Here is a 14,318-nt window from a genome sequence, read left to right as displayed (position 1 = left end):
GAGGTGTCTTGTCCCGTGAGGGTCCCCTCACACTGGAGGTGCAGCTGAGGTGTCTTGTCCCGTGAGGGTCCCCTCACACCTGGAGGTGCAGCTGAGGTGTCTTGTCCCGTGAGGGTCCCCTCACACCTGGAGGTGCAGCTGAGGTGTCTTGTCCCGTGAGGGTCCCCTCACACCTGGAGGTGCAGCTGAGGTGTCTTGTCCTGTGAGGGTCCCTTCACTTGCTTCTTTGTTCTTACAGCTGCCTGGGCTGGGGAGTATTTTTTTACTTTTGAAACTGTGAGTTGTTGGACTGTTATTTCTCTCTTCCAGCCATGAAATCAGTCACTGCCCCAAGAAACTCCCTTCGTTTCCTCTGAGACACTGTTCAGGGTTCACTGATTTCTTGTTTCACTAAGTTGCTTTGGACACTTTTTCTCTCTGCTGCCCTAATTGGTGTTTTAAATCCAAGAAAAAGTTTATTTTTATTCCTTCTTGAGTTTTCTCCTATCCAGTTTGATTTTGTTTATTTATTTTATTTATTTAGGATGTGTGAGACAGTCTCCGGTTTTTTTTTTCTTTTTTTTATATTTATTTTATTTATTTATTCCCTTTTGTTGCCCTTGTTGTTTTATTGTTGTAGTTATTATTGTTGTTGTCGTTGTTGGATAGGACAGAGAGAAATGGAGAGAGGGAGGGGAAGACAGAGATGGGGAGAGAAAGACAGACACCTGCAGACCTGCTTCACCGCCTGTGAAGCGACTCCCCTGCAGGTGGGGAGCCGGGGTTCGAACCGGGATCCTTATGCCGGTCCTTGTGCTTTGCGCCACCTGCGCTTAGCCCGCTGCGCTACAGTCCGACTCCCCAAGACAGTCTCCGGTTTTAACAGTGGAACTGCAGCTTGCGTGCTAAGACAGGGGCCCTTGAGTCTTCATCCTTAACTGGGCGCCCACACTGCCCGTATCTTGCTTTTAATCAGCTTGTGCTCTGGCCATAGCTTCGGTGTCTCTCAGGGACAGAGTGGGGCACAGCTGCACCCAGCACACAGCTGTCTCTAGGCGCCTTATTTGTTGAAAGAGAAGCAAAGAGAAAGGCCCAAAGACTGATGGGGCTGGGGACTGAGCCTGGGAGCCAAGAGCCTCAGCAGGACAGTCTTTTGCATGTAATCCATCATGCTCACTTCCTGGATTTTTAAGTTGTTAATTTTATTATTTTATTGGAGCACTGTTTGACTTTGACTTTGGCTGTGTCTGTGTTTGAACCTCAGACCTTGGAGCTTTAAGCATAAAAACCATTTTGCATGAAAATACTTCCTCTATGGCCCCTCATGAAACAGTTTTTAGAGATTTAAGATAAAAAAAATCATTTTCAGCCTGGGCAGATGACTTACTGCCCAGAAACTCTTCAATCCCACCAGAGTGTTTATTTGCAGGTAGTTGTTCAATTCATTTCTGTTGCTATGAGACTCTGTATCTGATCTATACTCCACAGCTTCTCTTCTTTCATTTCATTTTGTTTGTTTTTTTGGGAGAGAGAGTGACGTCAACGCCCCTCCACTGCCCACGGAGTTTCCCTCGGCCTCTGTCCCTGGTGGTCTCGTGGCACCGTGGGTCCGCCGTGTGCCATACCCACGAGTGGCATTTCTTGAACTTTTTTTTAATCTTTATTTATTTTCCCTTTTGTTGCCCTCGTTGTTTAACATTATTGTGGTTATTGTTGTTATTGATGTCGTCATTATTGGATAGGACAGAGAGAAATGGAGAGAGGAGGGGAAGACAGAGAGGGGGAGAGAAAGACAGACACCTGCAGACCTGCTTCACCACCTGTGAAGCGACTCCCCTGCAGGTGGGGAGCCGGGGGCTCGAACCGGGATCCTTAAGCCGTTCCTTGTGCTTTGCGCCACGTGCGCTTAACCCGCTGCGCTACCGCCCGACCCCCTTGAATGTTTTATATAATGACCTTCTCCCTCCACCTGCTCCTAGCTATCATGCTAGCCTTTCAGGGCCTGTCTACACATGCTGCTGCTGCCCACCCCCGAGACTCAGAATCTCTCACCTTTAGTTTGGAGAGACAGTGAGACATCTTGCTGCTCTGCCAGCTGTGAGCTACCCCCCCCCCCCCGGTGCTGTCCATGGTGCTGGAAGCTGGGGTCTTGTGCACAGTAGGTCCAGACTCTGCTGGGCATGCTGTCTCCTGGCCAGTGAGCCTTTATTCTCAAAGCCACAGTGTCCTTTCTTTACAGCATCACTTCAGTGTCCTCTGAATGCTAGTGCATGTGTCCTATTGATACTGGGCCGTGGGCAAAGCCATGGTGCACTCATGCACAGAAAACGGGGAGACTCGTCGTGGCTCCCCACAGCCAGCCCTAAGTCTGGCGATTAATTCTGACAGGTTGGCTGCTAAAGTCTCAGTCCTCTTCCTCCCGCCCTGCGGAGCTCTGCATGTGTGCGACTTTTAATGCACATACTCCACACGCAGTAGCAAATAGCTGCATGTGTGCGACTTTAATGCACATACTCCACACACAGTAGCAAATAGCTGCATGCGTGCATCTTTTAATGCACGTGCTCCACACGCAGTAGCAAACAACTGCATGTGTGTGTCTTTAATGCACATCTGCTCCACATGCAGTAGCAAATAGCTGCATGTGTGCATCTTTTAATGCACATACTCCACACGCAGTAGTAAATAGATGCATATGTGCATCTTTTAATACACATCTACTCTACACGCAGTAGCAAATAGCTGCATGTGTGCGCCTTTACATACACATTTACTCAACATGCAGTAGCAAATAACTGCATGTGTGTGCCTTTTAATGCACATCTACTCCACATGCAGTAGCAAATAGCTGCATGCGTGCATCTTTTAATGCACATCTATTCCACATGGAGTAGCAAATAGCTGCACGCGTGCATCTTTTAATGCACATCTCTCCACATGCAGTAGCAAATAGCTGCATGCGTGCGTCTTTTAATGCACATCTCCACGTGCAGTACCAAATAGCTGCATGTGTGCGTCTTTTAATGCACATTTACTCTACATGCAATAGCAAATATCTGCATGTGTGCGTCTTTTAATGCACATCTACTCCATATGCAATAGCAAATAGCTGCACTTGTGCGTCTTTTAATATGTATCTACTCCATATGCAATAGCAAATAGCTGCATTTGTGCGTCTTTTAATGCACATCTTCTGTGTTTCCTTCTCCTTCTGTCTGTTGCTTACCCAGACAGGCATGGTGCATTGCGATACTGCAGTTGGGACACCTGACTACATCTCACCGGAAGTCCTAAGATCACAAGGGGGCGATGGCTACTATGGCCGAGAATGTGACTGGTGGTCTGTGGGCGTTTTCCTCTTTGAGATGCTGGTGGGTAAGTAATTGTTTTGGCTGGTTCTTTTCTCAGAGACTCAGAACTCTTTGGCAGTGTAAGAATATGGGGAATTTGGCTCTGTCCTAGAGAAGAAGGAATTCCCAGAAATTTTGTACCTAAGGGCCTGTTATAGTGGGGTGTTAGCTGGAAGGTGAATGCAAAGTCACTGCTCAGTGACTGAGTAGAATGTGAGAGGCGCTGAGCATGAACAGCCAGTCACCCTCCAGTAGATCTTCCTAGGTAGATATCGGAATAAGACACCAGTCTGCATGAGTATTATTTGTAGTAAATATTTAAATATAAAGTTATTGACATTACTTTGCCTTCCAAACCTTTGCTCACGTTGGTCAGAACTGGACATCACTTAGAAAACTTTCCTCCACTTGCAGGTTTTTCCTATTTTAAAACAATTTTATTTATTTACTTATTTTTATTTCTTTATTGGGGGATTAATGGTTTACAATCGATCGACAGTAAAATATAATAATTTGTACATGCATCACATTTCCACACAACAGTTCAATCCCCCCAGGTGTCTTCTGCCATCCTGCTCCAAGATGTGAACCCCCCACCCCAGAGTCCTTTGCTTTGGTGCCACACAACAACTCCAGTCCAGGTTCTGCTTGTGTTTTCTCCTCCGATCTTGTTTTTCACCTTCTGCCTGAGAGTGAGATCATCCCATATTCATCCTTCTGTTTCTGACTTATTTCACTTAACATGGCTTCTTTAAGCTCCGTCCAAGCTGGGGTAAAGAAGGTGACTCCACCATATTCCATTGTGTATCTAGACCACAACTTGCTCAGCCACTCATCTGTTGTTGGACACCTGGGTTGCTTCCAGGTTTTGGCTATTACACATTGTGCTGCCAAGAACATGTGTGTACACAGATCTTTTTGGATGGATGTGTTGGGTTCCTTAGGATCTATCCCCAGGAGAGGAATTGCAGGATCATAGGGCAGGTCTATTTCTAGTCTTCTGAGAGTTCTCCAGACTGTTCTCCACAGGTGCTGGACCATTTGACATTCCCATCAGCAGTGCAGGAGGTTCCTTTGTCCCCACAACCTCTCCAGCATTTGTTGCTGTTACCTTTTCTGATGTGTGACATTCTCACAGGAGTGAAGTGGTCTCTCATTGATGTCTTTATTTGCATTTTGCTGACAATCAGTGACTTGGAGCATTTTCTCATATGTCTGTTGGCCTTTTAGATTTCTTCTGTGTGTTTGCTCCATTTACATACGGTGCTGGAGAAATTGTGACTCCAAAGCACAGCCTTCCTTTGAGGATTAGGGCTGACCGCCTTCATGGGCCAGGTCTGTGCTAAGGGGTGTGGTGAGGCCTCAGCCTGGACCTGCAGCCCCTTGACTGTGTCTTGACACTTGCTTCAGAGCCTCTCAGCATCCACTAGCAGAAACACTACGTGGGAAGATTTTTTAAAATTATTTTTTAAATTTTTTATGAATGAACTATGTATTTTTTTCTTTTTTATTTTAGGACTAATGGTTTACTGTAGTCTTATTTTTTCAGTGTTGAAAACTTGAACATTTTTAATGATTAAGAGGAAGTCTTAGAATAAATAATGATCTTTACAACGTAAAGTCAGCTCTGCAAATACATGTCTGTTCTTTAAAAAGACCAAAGGACAGCAGCCAGCGTAGCCTCGACCTTACGTCTGAGTGGCACACGTGCGGGTGACTTTTGTCTCTGGGATTTTTTTGAACGCTCTAAGGTGGTTTTATAGTCAGCAAAGTATTTTAATGTATACATGCATAAACGGGTTTGATGAAGGGGGAATGCGACCAGGTATCATAGCTGACACACATTAAGAAACAAAAATCACAGAAACAGAAGTAGGTCATCATTGCGACAGGAGTTAATACGCTCGCGAAAAAGCATCCATAGTCCAATGCTGTGAAATCTTTGGCTGCCAGTGAGATTCAGATCATTATTTACAAATAGTTCTCCCTGAAAGATGAGTAGATTTCTGATTTCTTTGAATTTCATAAACCATCTCTTCACCAGTTTGTAGAAGAGGCTTTTACAGTTTGGCCTGGTGCCTTCATCCTAGAGTCCTCTGCTGTGGTTCAGTAAGCCACCCCTGCCCAGGGCCCTGAGGGCGGTAGTTCTAGTGGGAGGTTGAGCAGGGACCCCAAGTCCCCAGGCATCCACTGTGGTGTCCCCACAGCCATGAGACTTTTCAGCATTTACCTGTCAGCAAGCCCATGTCACCCAACAGCCCTCTTGCTCCTCCATGACACTTGACACTGCCCTGCTCAGTGCCCTGCTCAGTCTGTGTCATAAACGGGGTACGGCTGCTTTGTCCTTTGAGGGAGACCACGTCTTTCACCTGGACTGTGAAGAGGAAACAGGATTTCATTTCATTTTATTACTATTATTTTTACCAGAGGTCAGGCTTGTGATGGTGCTTGGGATTGAACATGGCCATTGGTGCCTCACACATACTATATATACATAACCATTAGATTATTGCTTTAGCCCTGGAAAAGAATTTTTTATTTCATTAAATTTTCATTTAACTACAAATTGTTAATGTGATTTTAGAGACTAATCTCTAGAGACTCCCCCACCTCAGTCATCAGAGAGCTCTAACTGATCTCACCCCGTTATATTTTCTCTCTGTAAGTATCCAGCAAGCCAGCCCTTTCCTGTGTTAAAGGGGTGAGGAGTAGCATCTCCCGTGTTAAAGGGGTGAGGAGTAGCATCTCCTGTGTTAAAGGGGTGAGGAGTAGCATCTCCCGTGTTAAAGGGGTGAGGAGTAGCATCTCCCGTGTTAAAGGGGTGAGGAGTAGAATCTTTTCTTGCACTGGAAGGCTCTGCTCCAGTCAGCCTGAACACCAGCGGTGCGGCTGAGACTTCTTCCTCACAGAGCTGCTGTCTAACCTGCAGATAACAACATGCCTAACATTAGATTAAAACGGTCTGGGCTACATGCTGTTAGATTGGTGTTGTCTTTCTTGTGATTTTAGGGGACACCCCGTTTTATGCAGACTCACTGGTAGGAACGTACAGCAAAATCATGGACCATAAGAACTCTCTCTGTTTCCCGGAAGATGCGGAAATCTCGAAACCTGCCAAGAACCTCATCTGTGCCTTCCTGACAGACAGGTGAGGAGAGTGGGCGTCTCTTTGGGGCTCCTTAGCCTCTCAGTCCGTCAACAAGGAAGCACAAAGGACTGTCTGCATGAGAAGTCCGTCTGTCTGTTCAGTCCACATTGAAGTCTGTGTTAGTCCTTCTCTATGGCTGAGTCTGGTGAAGGGCTCCCCTCCCACCTCCCACCTTGTGTTCCCGCTCTTGTGCCCTGCATCTCAGTGAGGAGAGTAGCAGACCTGGGCGCTCCCTGCCAGGCTGTCTGTGCCCTGCAGCTCTGTGAGGAGAGTGAGGAGAGTAGCAGACCTGGGCGCTCCCTGTCAGGCTGTCTGTGCCCTGCAGCTCTGTGAGGAGAGTGAGGAGAGTAGCAGACCTGGGCGCTCCCTGCCAGGCTGTCTGTGCCCTGCAGCTCTGTGAGGAGAGTGAGGAGAGTAGCAGACCTGGGTGCTCCCTGCCAGGCTGTCTGTGCCCTGCAGCTCTGTGAGGAGAGTGAGGAGAGTAGCAGACCTGGGAGCTCCCTGCCAGGCTGTCTGTGCCCTGCAGCTCTGTGAGGAGAGTGAGGAGAGTAGCAGACCTGGGCGCTCCCTGCCAGGCTGTCTGTGCCCTGCAGCTCTGTGAGGAGAGTGAGGAGAGTAGCAGACCTGGGTGCTCCCTGCCAGGCTGTCTGTGCCCTGCAGCTCGGTGAGGAGAGTGAGGAGAGTAGCAGACCTGGGTGCTCCCTGTCAGGCTGTCTACCCTACAGTTCTGTAAGGAAGGTGGGAAAGTAGCAGACCTGGGTGCCAGTCCCAGTTCAGGGTGCCAGTTGCCGGTCTCGCTTTGCAGGTGGGAGACAGATGACCAGGGACTCATGGCTGAGCTGGGAAGTAGTATCTTGTTTACTAATCAGATACATCGCCTTTTATGCATCTCTTCACCGGAAGTGGCAAGCGAAAGGAAGTGACTAGGAGAGGGGGCGGAGCAAAAAAAAAAGAGTATGAACATAACATAGGAAGCTTCCATCTAAGCAGTGGGGATTACACCAATACCCTGCAGGCAGGGCGGGACCCAGGTAAAACAGTGATTCTGTAAATAGACCACATGGTAAGTGATACAAGCAAACCTAATGTGATGATCAAAACAGAAGGTCTTATAAGCAGAATTTAGAAGCAGACCAACATTTCCCCCTTTCTTTTTAACTAATGGCCATAGTATCAGGAGTGTGGGGTGAACAGAAACCTATATCGTACAGGCATTTTCAAAAGAACTGGCAGAAGACATGGAGGGACAAGTAAGAGAGCAGCAAGAACCAGTGTTGGTGATGCTGTGGGGAGTCCTGAGGGGGCGTTTCCTGCCTCAAAGGGCAGAGCCTAGCAGGCGAAAGGGCATTTCTTGCCTCTGGGGGCATCTATTGCCTCTGGGGGCGTTTCTTGCCTCTGTGGGCAGGACCTAGTAAGGAGAGGGGGTTTCCTGCCTCTGTGGGCAGAGCCTGCCGGCGAGGGGGCATAGCCTGCCGGCGAGGGGACATAGCCTATAGAGTCCCCAAGTCTGCTGGCTGCAAAGTCCACGGACTGCTGTGCTCAGTCTTTTGAGAAACCCAGCAGCGTAAAGGGAAACTGCTGTAAAGTTGTGTAAAATGTCTAAGAGGTGTACCAGTAAGTCTGATAGAAGTGTCAGTCCAAAGCAGATGACCACGGAAGAAATGCCAGGGGATGAAACGCTGCACGTCTGTCTTGATGGGGAAGGTCAACCACTGGAATTCCGCTTTTCTGTAGAGAGTGAGCTTTGGAGTCTGTGAATCAGTTTCTTCAGGTCGTGCCAGGTCACATCATTGGTTTTTTTTTTGGGGGGGGGCTGCTGTAGTCGTGCCATTTTGTGGGCAATGTCAGAGAACGGGTCCAAATGGATTTCCGGGGGTTTCATTTGAGCAGATGCTTTTTCATGTGAAGACTTGACAGCTATAATTCACTTACTTGTGAAGCAAAACTTGTAGCAGATTAGAAGTTTACTATAACTGATAACTCCATTATAATTGGAAGTCCTTTCTAGTATGATTATAAGGTTGTTTAAACAGTTTAAACTCAATAAAAGGACCATCGTTAGAAGCCTCAGGCATGAGAATCATTAACATAACCATTGTCCTATCTACCCCACCCATATTCATACAGTTTTCAGGATTAAACATTTCACATTTATGCCAAGATGTAAAAAAAAAAAAAAGAGAGAAAAAAAGACAATTTTTTGTATTGTTTCTGGATGTCTCTAGAAATCATGGCTGCATCCAGCTTTTTTTTTTAAGTCAATGTCATACAAAAATTCAGTCATTCAAATCACTCTCTTGCAAAATGCAACTGAAAGCAGACAGCAAACTGAAGATATTCAGAGAGAACAATGTGGGGGGAATCGAGAGAAAAGTGGTAGGCAGTTTTTGCTTCTTTCACCTTGAACCAGATCATCCAGATCTCACCATGGAGCATCATGAGTCCCCTCAGGCTAGTGCCAGTTCCCGCGAGAGTTAATACGATATTCTCGAAGTGCCCTTCCCAACCAATCCTGTCCTGGCTCGTCACTCCTGGTTTTTGCCCTATAAATCCCTTCTTCTTCCGCCCCTCTCTCTCTTGCCCACTCTCTTGCCCGCTCTCTTGCCCGCTCTCTTGCCTCTTGCCCGCTTTTCACTGCGGTGATTAGACGCAGGAAACACAAGGAGGCCATTTTGGCTAGCTCCACGTGTCCCAAACTACTGTGCTCTCACCCAACTCTGAGGTGCCCGTGCAAATAAAGAATTGTGTTCCCTTTCCGCTCCGGATCTCCTCTCTCTCTCTCTCCTCCACGTCGCAGCACGACACCCGGAGGGCGTCCTAGTCCAAAGAGTGCATCAAAATTGCAGCTAGGATGATTTTGACGGTTCCTGTGGAATTGCTGCAGGCACCCATTTTTAAAAACGTCTTCCCATCGAAGAAAGAATCGAATCAGGAGGGTAGAACTAACCACTTGTCTCCATTCTTGGGGACTGCCAGGGTACTGGAGAATGCTCTTCAAGTTAGAGTAGTCCTTCTCCGTGGGAAACATGCGAGAGGAAGTCCAGAAAGTCCCAGGAGAAATCTCCGTGCATCTTCCAAGCTCTACGATCACGGTCATAAGGAACCAGAGTTCCTGGTCAGGGAACCAAAGTGTGGCCCAGAGAAAATGTTTGAGAGACAGAGAAACTGTCTCATGAAGAAAGAGTAGAGGCTTTGGGAAACCTCTTCATAAGTAGAAAGCCAGCCCATGGTGGATGGGTAGCCAAGTGTACTTACCTGGGGGATGGGCGGGTTAGGTCCCACGTTGGTTGGGCGCCATATGCCAGTCCCTGTTCAGGGCACCAGTTGCCGGTCTAGCTTTGCAGGTAGGAGACAGATGACCAGGGACTCATGGCTGAGCTGGGAAGCAGTATCTCCTTTACTAATCAGATACATCGCCTTTTATGCATCTCTTCACCGGAAGTGGCAAGTGAAAGGAAGTGACTAGGAGAGGGGGCGGAGCAAAAAAAAAGAGCATGAACATAACATAGGAAGCTTCCATCTAAGCAGTGGGGATTAAACCAAGACCCTGCAGGCAGGGCGGGACCCAGGTAAAACAGTGATTTTGTAAATAGACCACATGGTAAGTGATACAAGCAAACCTAATGTGATGATCAAAACAGAAGGTCTTATAAGCAGAATTTAGAAGCAGACCAACACCTGGGCACTCCCTGCCAGGCTGTCTGCCCTGCAGATCAGTGAGGAGAGTAGCAGACCTGGGCGCTCCCTGTCAGGCTGTCTGTGCCCTGCAGCTCTGAGGAGAGTGAGGAAAGTAGCAGACCTGGGCGCTCCCTGCCAGGCTGTCTGTGCCCTGCAGCTCTGTGAGGAGAGTGAGGAGAGTAGCAGACCTGGGCGCTCCCTGCCAGGCTGTCTGTGCCCTGCAGCTCTGTGAGGAGAGTGAGGAGAGTAGCATACCTGGGCGCTCCCTGCCAGGCTGTCTGCCCTGCAGATCAGTGAGGAGAGTAGCAGACCTGGGCGCTCCCTGTCAGGCTGTCTGTGCCCTGCAGCTCTGAGGAGAGTGAGGAAAGTAGCAGACCTGGGCACTCCTTGTCAGGCTGTCTGTGCCCTGCAGCTCTGTGAGGAGAGTGAGGAGAGTAGCAGACATGGGCGCTCCCTGCCAGGCTGTCTGCCCTGCAGATCAGTGAGGAGAGTAGCAGACCTGGATGCTCCCTGCCAGGCTGTCTGTGCCCTGCAGCTCTGAGGAGAGTGAGGAGAGTAGCAGACCTGGGCACTCCTTGTCAGGCTGTCTGTGCCCTGCAGCTCTGTGAGGAGAGTGAGGAGAGTAGCATACCTGGGCGCTCCCTGCCAGGCTGTCTGCCCTGCAGATCAGTGAGGAGACTAGCAGACCTGGGCGCTCCCTGTCAGGCTGTCTGTGCCCTGCAGCTCTATGAGGAGAGTGAGGAGAGTAGCAGACCTGGGTGCTCCCTGCCAGGCTGTCTGTGCCCTGCAGCTCTGTGAGGAGAGTGAGGAGAGTAGCAGACCAGGGCGCTCCCTGCCAGGCTGTCTGTGCCCTGCAGCTCAGTGAGGAGAGTGGGGAGAGTAGCAGACCAGGGCACTCCTTGTCAGGCTGTCTGTGCCCTGCAGCTCTGTGAGGAGAGTGGGGAGAGTAGCAGACCAGGGCACTCCTTGTCAGGCTGTCTGTGCCCTGCAGCTCTGTGAGGAGAGTAGCAGACCCTGGTGCTCCCTGCCAGGCTGTCTGTGCCCTGCAGCTCTGAGGAGAGTGAGGAGAGAAGCAGACCTGGGCGCTCCCTGTCAGACTATCTGTGCCCTGCAGCTCTGTGAGGAGAGTGAGGAGAGTAGCAGACCAGGGCACTCCTTGTCAGGCTGTCTGTGCCCTGCAACTCTGTGAGGAGAGTAGCAGACCCTGGTGCTCCCTGTCAGGCTGTCTGTGCCCTGCAGCTTTGTGAGGAGAGTGAGGGGAATAGCAGACCTGAGCGCTCCCTGTCAGGCTTCTTTGCCATGCAGTTCTGTGAGGAGAGTATGGAGAATAGCAGACATGGATGCTCCCTGTCAGGCTGTCTGTGCCCTGTAGCTCTGTGAGGAGAGCAAGGAGAATAGCAGACCTTGGTGCTCCCAGTCAGACTTCTTAGCACTGCAGTTCTGTGAGGATAGTAGCAGACTAGGATGCTCCCTGCCAGGCTAACTGTGTCCTGCAGCTCTGTGAGGAGAGCAAGGAGAATAGCAGACCTTGGTGCTCCCAGTCAGACTTCTTAGCACTGCAGTTCTGTGAGGATAGTAGCAGACTAGGATGCTCCCTGCCAGGCTAACTGTGTCCTGCAGCTCTGTGAGGAGAGTGAGGAGAGTAGCAGACCTGGGCGCTCCCTGTCAGGCTGTCTGTGCCCTGCAGCTCTGTGAGGAGAGTGAGGAGAGTAGCAGACCTGGGCGCTCCCTGCCAGGCTGTCTGCCCTGCAGATCAGTGAGGAGAGTAGCAGACCTGGGCGCTCCCTGTCAGGCTATCTGTGCCCTGTAGCTCTGTGAGGAGAGTGAGGAGAATAGCAGACCTGGGCGCTCCCTGTGTGTGAGTGTGTGTGGAGGCTCAAGGCCACACTGCAGTGACTCCTCTCCATCCCCTTCTGTGTGTGTGTGTGTGTGAGGCTCAAGGCCACACTGCAGTGACTCCTCTCCATCCCCTTCTGTGTGTGTGTGTGGGAGGAGGCTCATGGCCACACTGCAGTGACTCCTCTCCATCCCCTTCTGTGTGTGTGTGGGAGGAGGCTCATGGCCACACTGCAGTGACTCCTCTCCATCCCCTTCTGTGTGTGTGTGTGGGAGGAGGCTCATGGCCACACTGCAGTGACTCCTCTCCATCCCCTTCTGTGTGTGTGTGGGAGGAGGCTCATGGCCACACTGCAGTGACTCCTCTCCATCCCCTTCTGTGTGTGTGTGTGGGAGGAGGCTCATGGCCACACTGCAGTGACTCCTCTCCATCCCCTTCTGTGTGTGTGTGGGAGGAGGCTCATGGCCACACTGCAGTGACTCCTCTCCATCCCCTTCTGTGTGTGTGTGTGGGAGGAGGCTCATGGCCACACTGCAGTGACTCCTCTCCATCCCCTTCTGTGTGTGTGTGTGTGTGTGTGTGTGAGGCTCAAGGCCACACTGCAGTGACTCCTCTCCATCCCCTTCTGTGTGTGTGTGTGGGAGGCTCATGGCCACACTGCAGTGACTCCTCTCCATCCCCTTCTGTGTGTGTGTGGGAGGAGGCTCATGGCCACACTGCAGTGACTTCTCTCTTTCTCCTATGGTTGTTAGATGCTTCCAGCTTTATCCTCAGATGATCTTCACAGGCTTTTTTTTTTTTCTTTTTAATGTGGTTCCAGGGAATGATCTCAGGCCACCACACATGTGCACCACCGGCAAGTCTCTCCCCAGACCTGGTTTCTTTCTGTATCTTGAGTGATAGAGGCAGACACCAGGTAGCGCGTCCCTGTATGGGGATCTTGTTGCTGCCGTGATGTTCCCGATCCTGCCTGGGTCTGAGCCTGGGGTCTGGGTGAGACTCCCTGTGCTCCACCCACTGCGCCCTCACCTGTGCTTCTTGACATAGTTTCTAGGATGAAGTGTAGTTTTTTAAAATTATTGTTGTAGTTATTATTGTGGTTATTGTTGTCATCGTTCTTGGATAGGACAGAGAAATGGAGAGAGGAGGGGAAAACTTAGAGGGGTAGAGAAAGGCAGACACCTGCACACCTACTTCACCGCCTGTGAAGCGACTCCCCTGCAGGTGGGGAGCTGGGGGCTTGAACAGGGATCCTTGAGCCTGTCCTTGCGCTTCATGCCATGTGCGCTTAACCCACTGCGCTACCGCCTGGCTCCCTGAAATTTAATTTTTAAAAGGTTTGTTTCTGCTGAGAGGATAGAGGACCAGAGCATCAGTGTGGCATGTGTGTTTCAGGCCCCAAACAGTATTATATCTTAATCTCTATTTTAATTAGAGACAACGAAAGCTGCTGTTTTTTCCACATTAGAGAAGTCTACTGTTTATATGTTCATTAATTCTAAAATAAATCTTTAATTTGTTCACTCTATGGGTAAGAAGCAACCCATGCCAATTAACTTACACAAACCAGGTTTAGTCGGGGTGGGAGAGTTTGGGGGTGGGGGGTGGGAGAGGTCTATCAGTGGAGTGCATTCCTTGCTGTGTGTGGGCTCTGGGCTTAAGTCTGGCTGTGTCAATGGTGCAGCAGGACTCTGGTCTCACTCAGTGTCATAAAGGAAAGATAGGCCCAGACAGGGCTGCTGTGGACGGCCGTGGATTGTGCTGGACATGAACTGTGAATGTAGAGCTCACACTTTTCAGCTGTGGACAGCCATGGACTATGCTGGACATGAACTGTGAATGTAGAGCTCACACTTTTCAGCTGTGGACAACCATGGTCTGTGCTGGACATGAACTGTGAATGTAGAGCTCACACTTTTCTGCTGTGGACGGCCATTCACTGTGCTGGTCATGAACTGTGAATGTAGAGCTCACACTTTTCTGCTGTAGACACCATGGTCTGTGCTGGACATGAACTGTGAATGTAGAGCTCACACTTTTCTGCTGTAGACAACCATGGTCTGTGCTGGACATGAACTGTGAATGTAGAGCTCACACTTTTCTGCTGTAGACAACCATGGTCTGTGCTGGACATGAACTGTGAATGTAGAGCTCACACTTTTCTGCTGTGGACGGCCATTCACTGTGCTGGTCATGAACTATAAATGTAGAGCTCACACATTTCTGCTCTAGACAACCATGGACTATGCTGGACATCAACTATAAATGTAGAGCTCATACTTTTCTGCTGTAGACGGCCATGGACAGTGCTGGACACGAACTGTGA

The 14,318-nt window shown here is 49.5% G+C and overlaps 1 protein-coding gene across 8 annotated transcripts in view; it reads left to right on the top strand.

Annotated features, from left to right (window-relative positions):
* The window catches only part of ROCK2 (Rho associated coiled-coil containing protein kinase 2), a 151,060-nt gene that overhangs the window by 81,934 nt on the left and 54,808 nt on the right, over positions 1–14,318 (top strand). For all 8 annotated transcript variants that reach the window (XM_060186565.1, XM_060186568.1, XM_060186570.1 and 5 more), the window contains 2 exons: positions 3,210–3,354; positions 6,339–6,477. In XM_060186565.1, the coding sequence (XP_060042548.1) occupies positions 3,210–3,354; positions 6,339–6,477 (284 nt within the window). The remainder of the gene's footprint in view (positions 1–3,209; positions 3,355–6,338; positions 6,478–14,318) is intronic.

The sequence above is a fragment of the Erinaceus europaeus genome, chromosome 3, assembly GCF_950295315.1.
Source record: "Erinaceus europaeus chromosome 3, mEriEur2.1, whole genome shotgun sequence".
Lineage (NCBI taxonomy): Eukaryota > Metazoa > Chordata > Mammalia > Eulipotyphla > Erinaceidae > Erinaceus > Erinaceus europaeus.
This window is presented reverse-complemented; position numbering and strand designations above follow the sequence as displayed.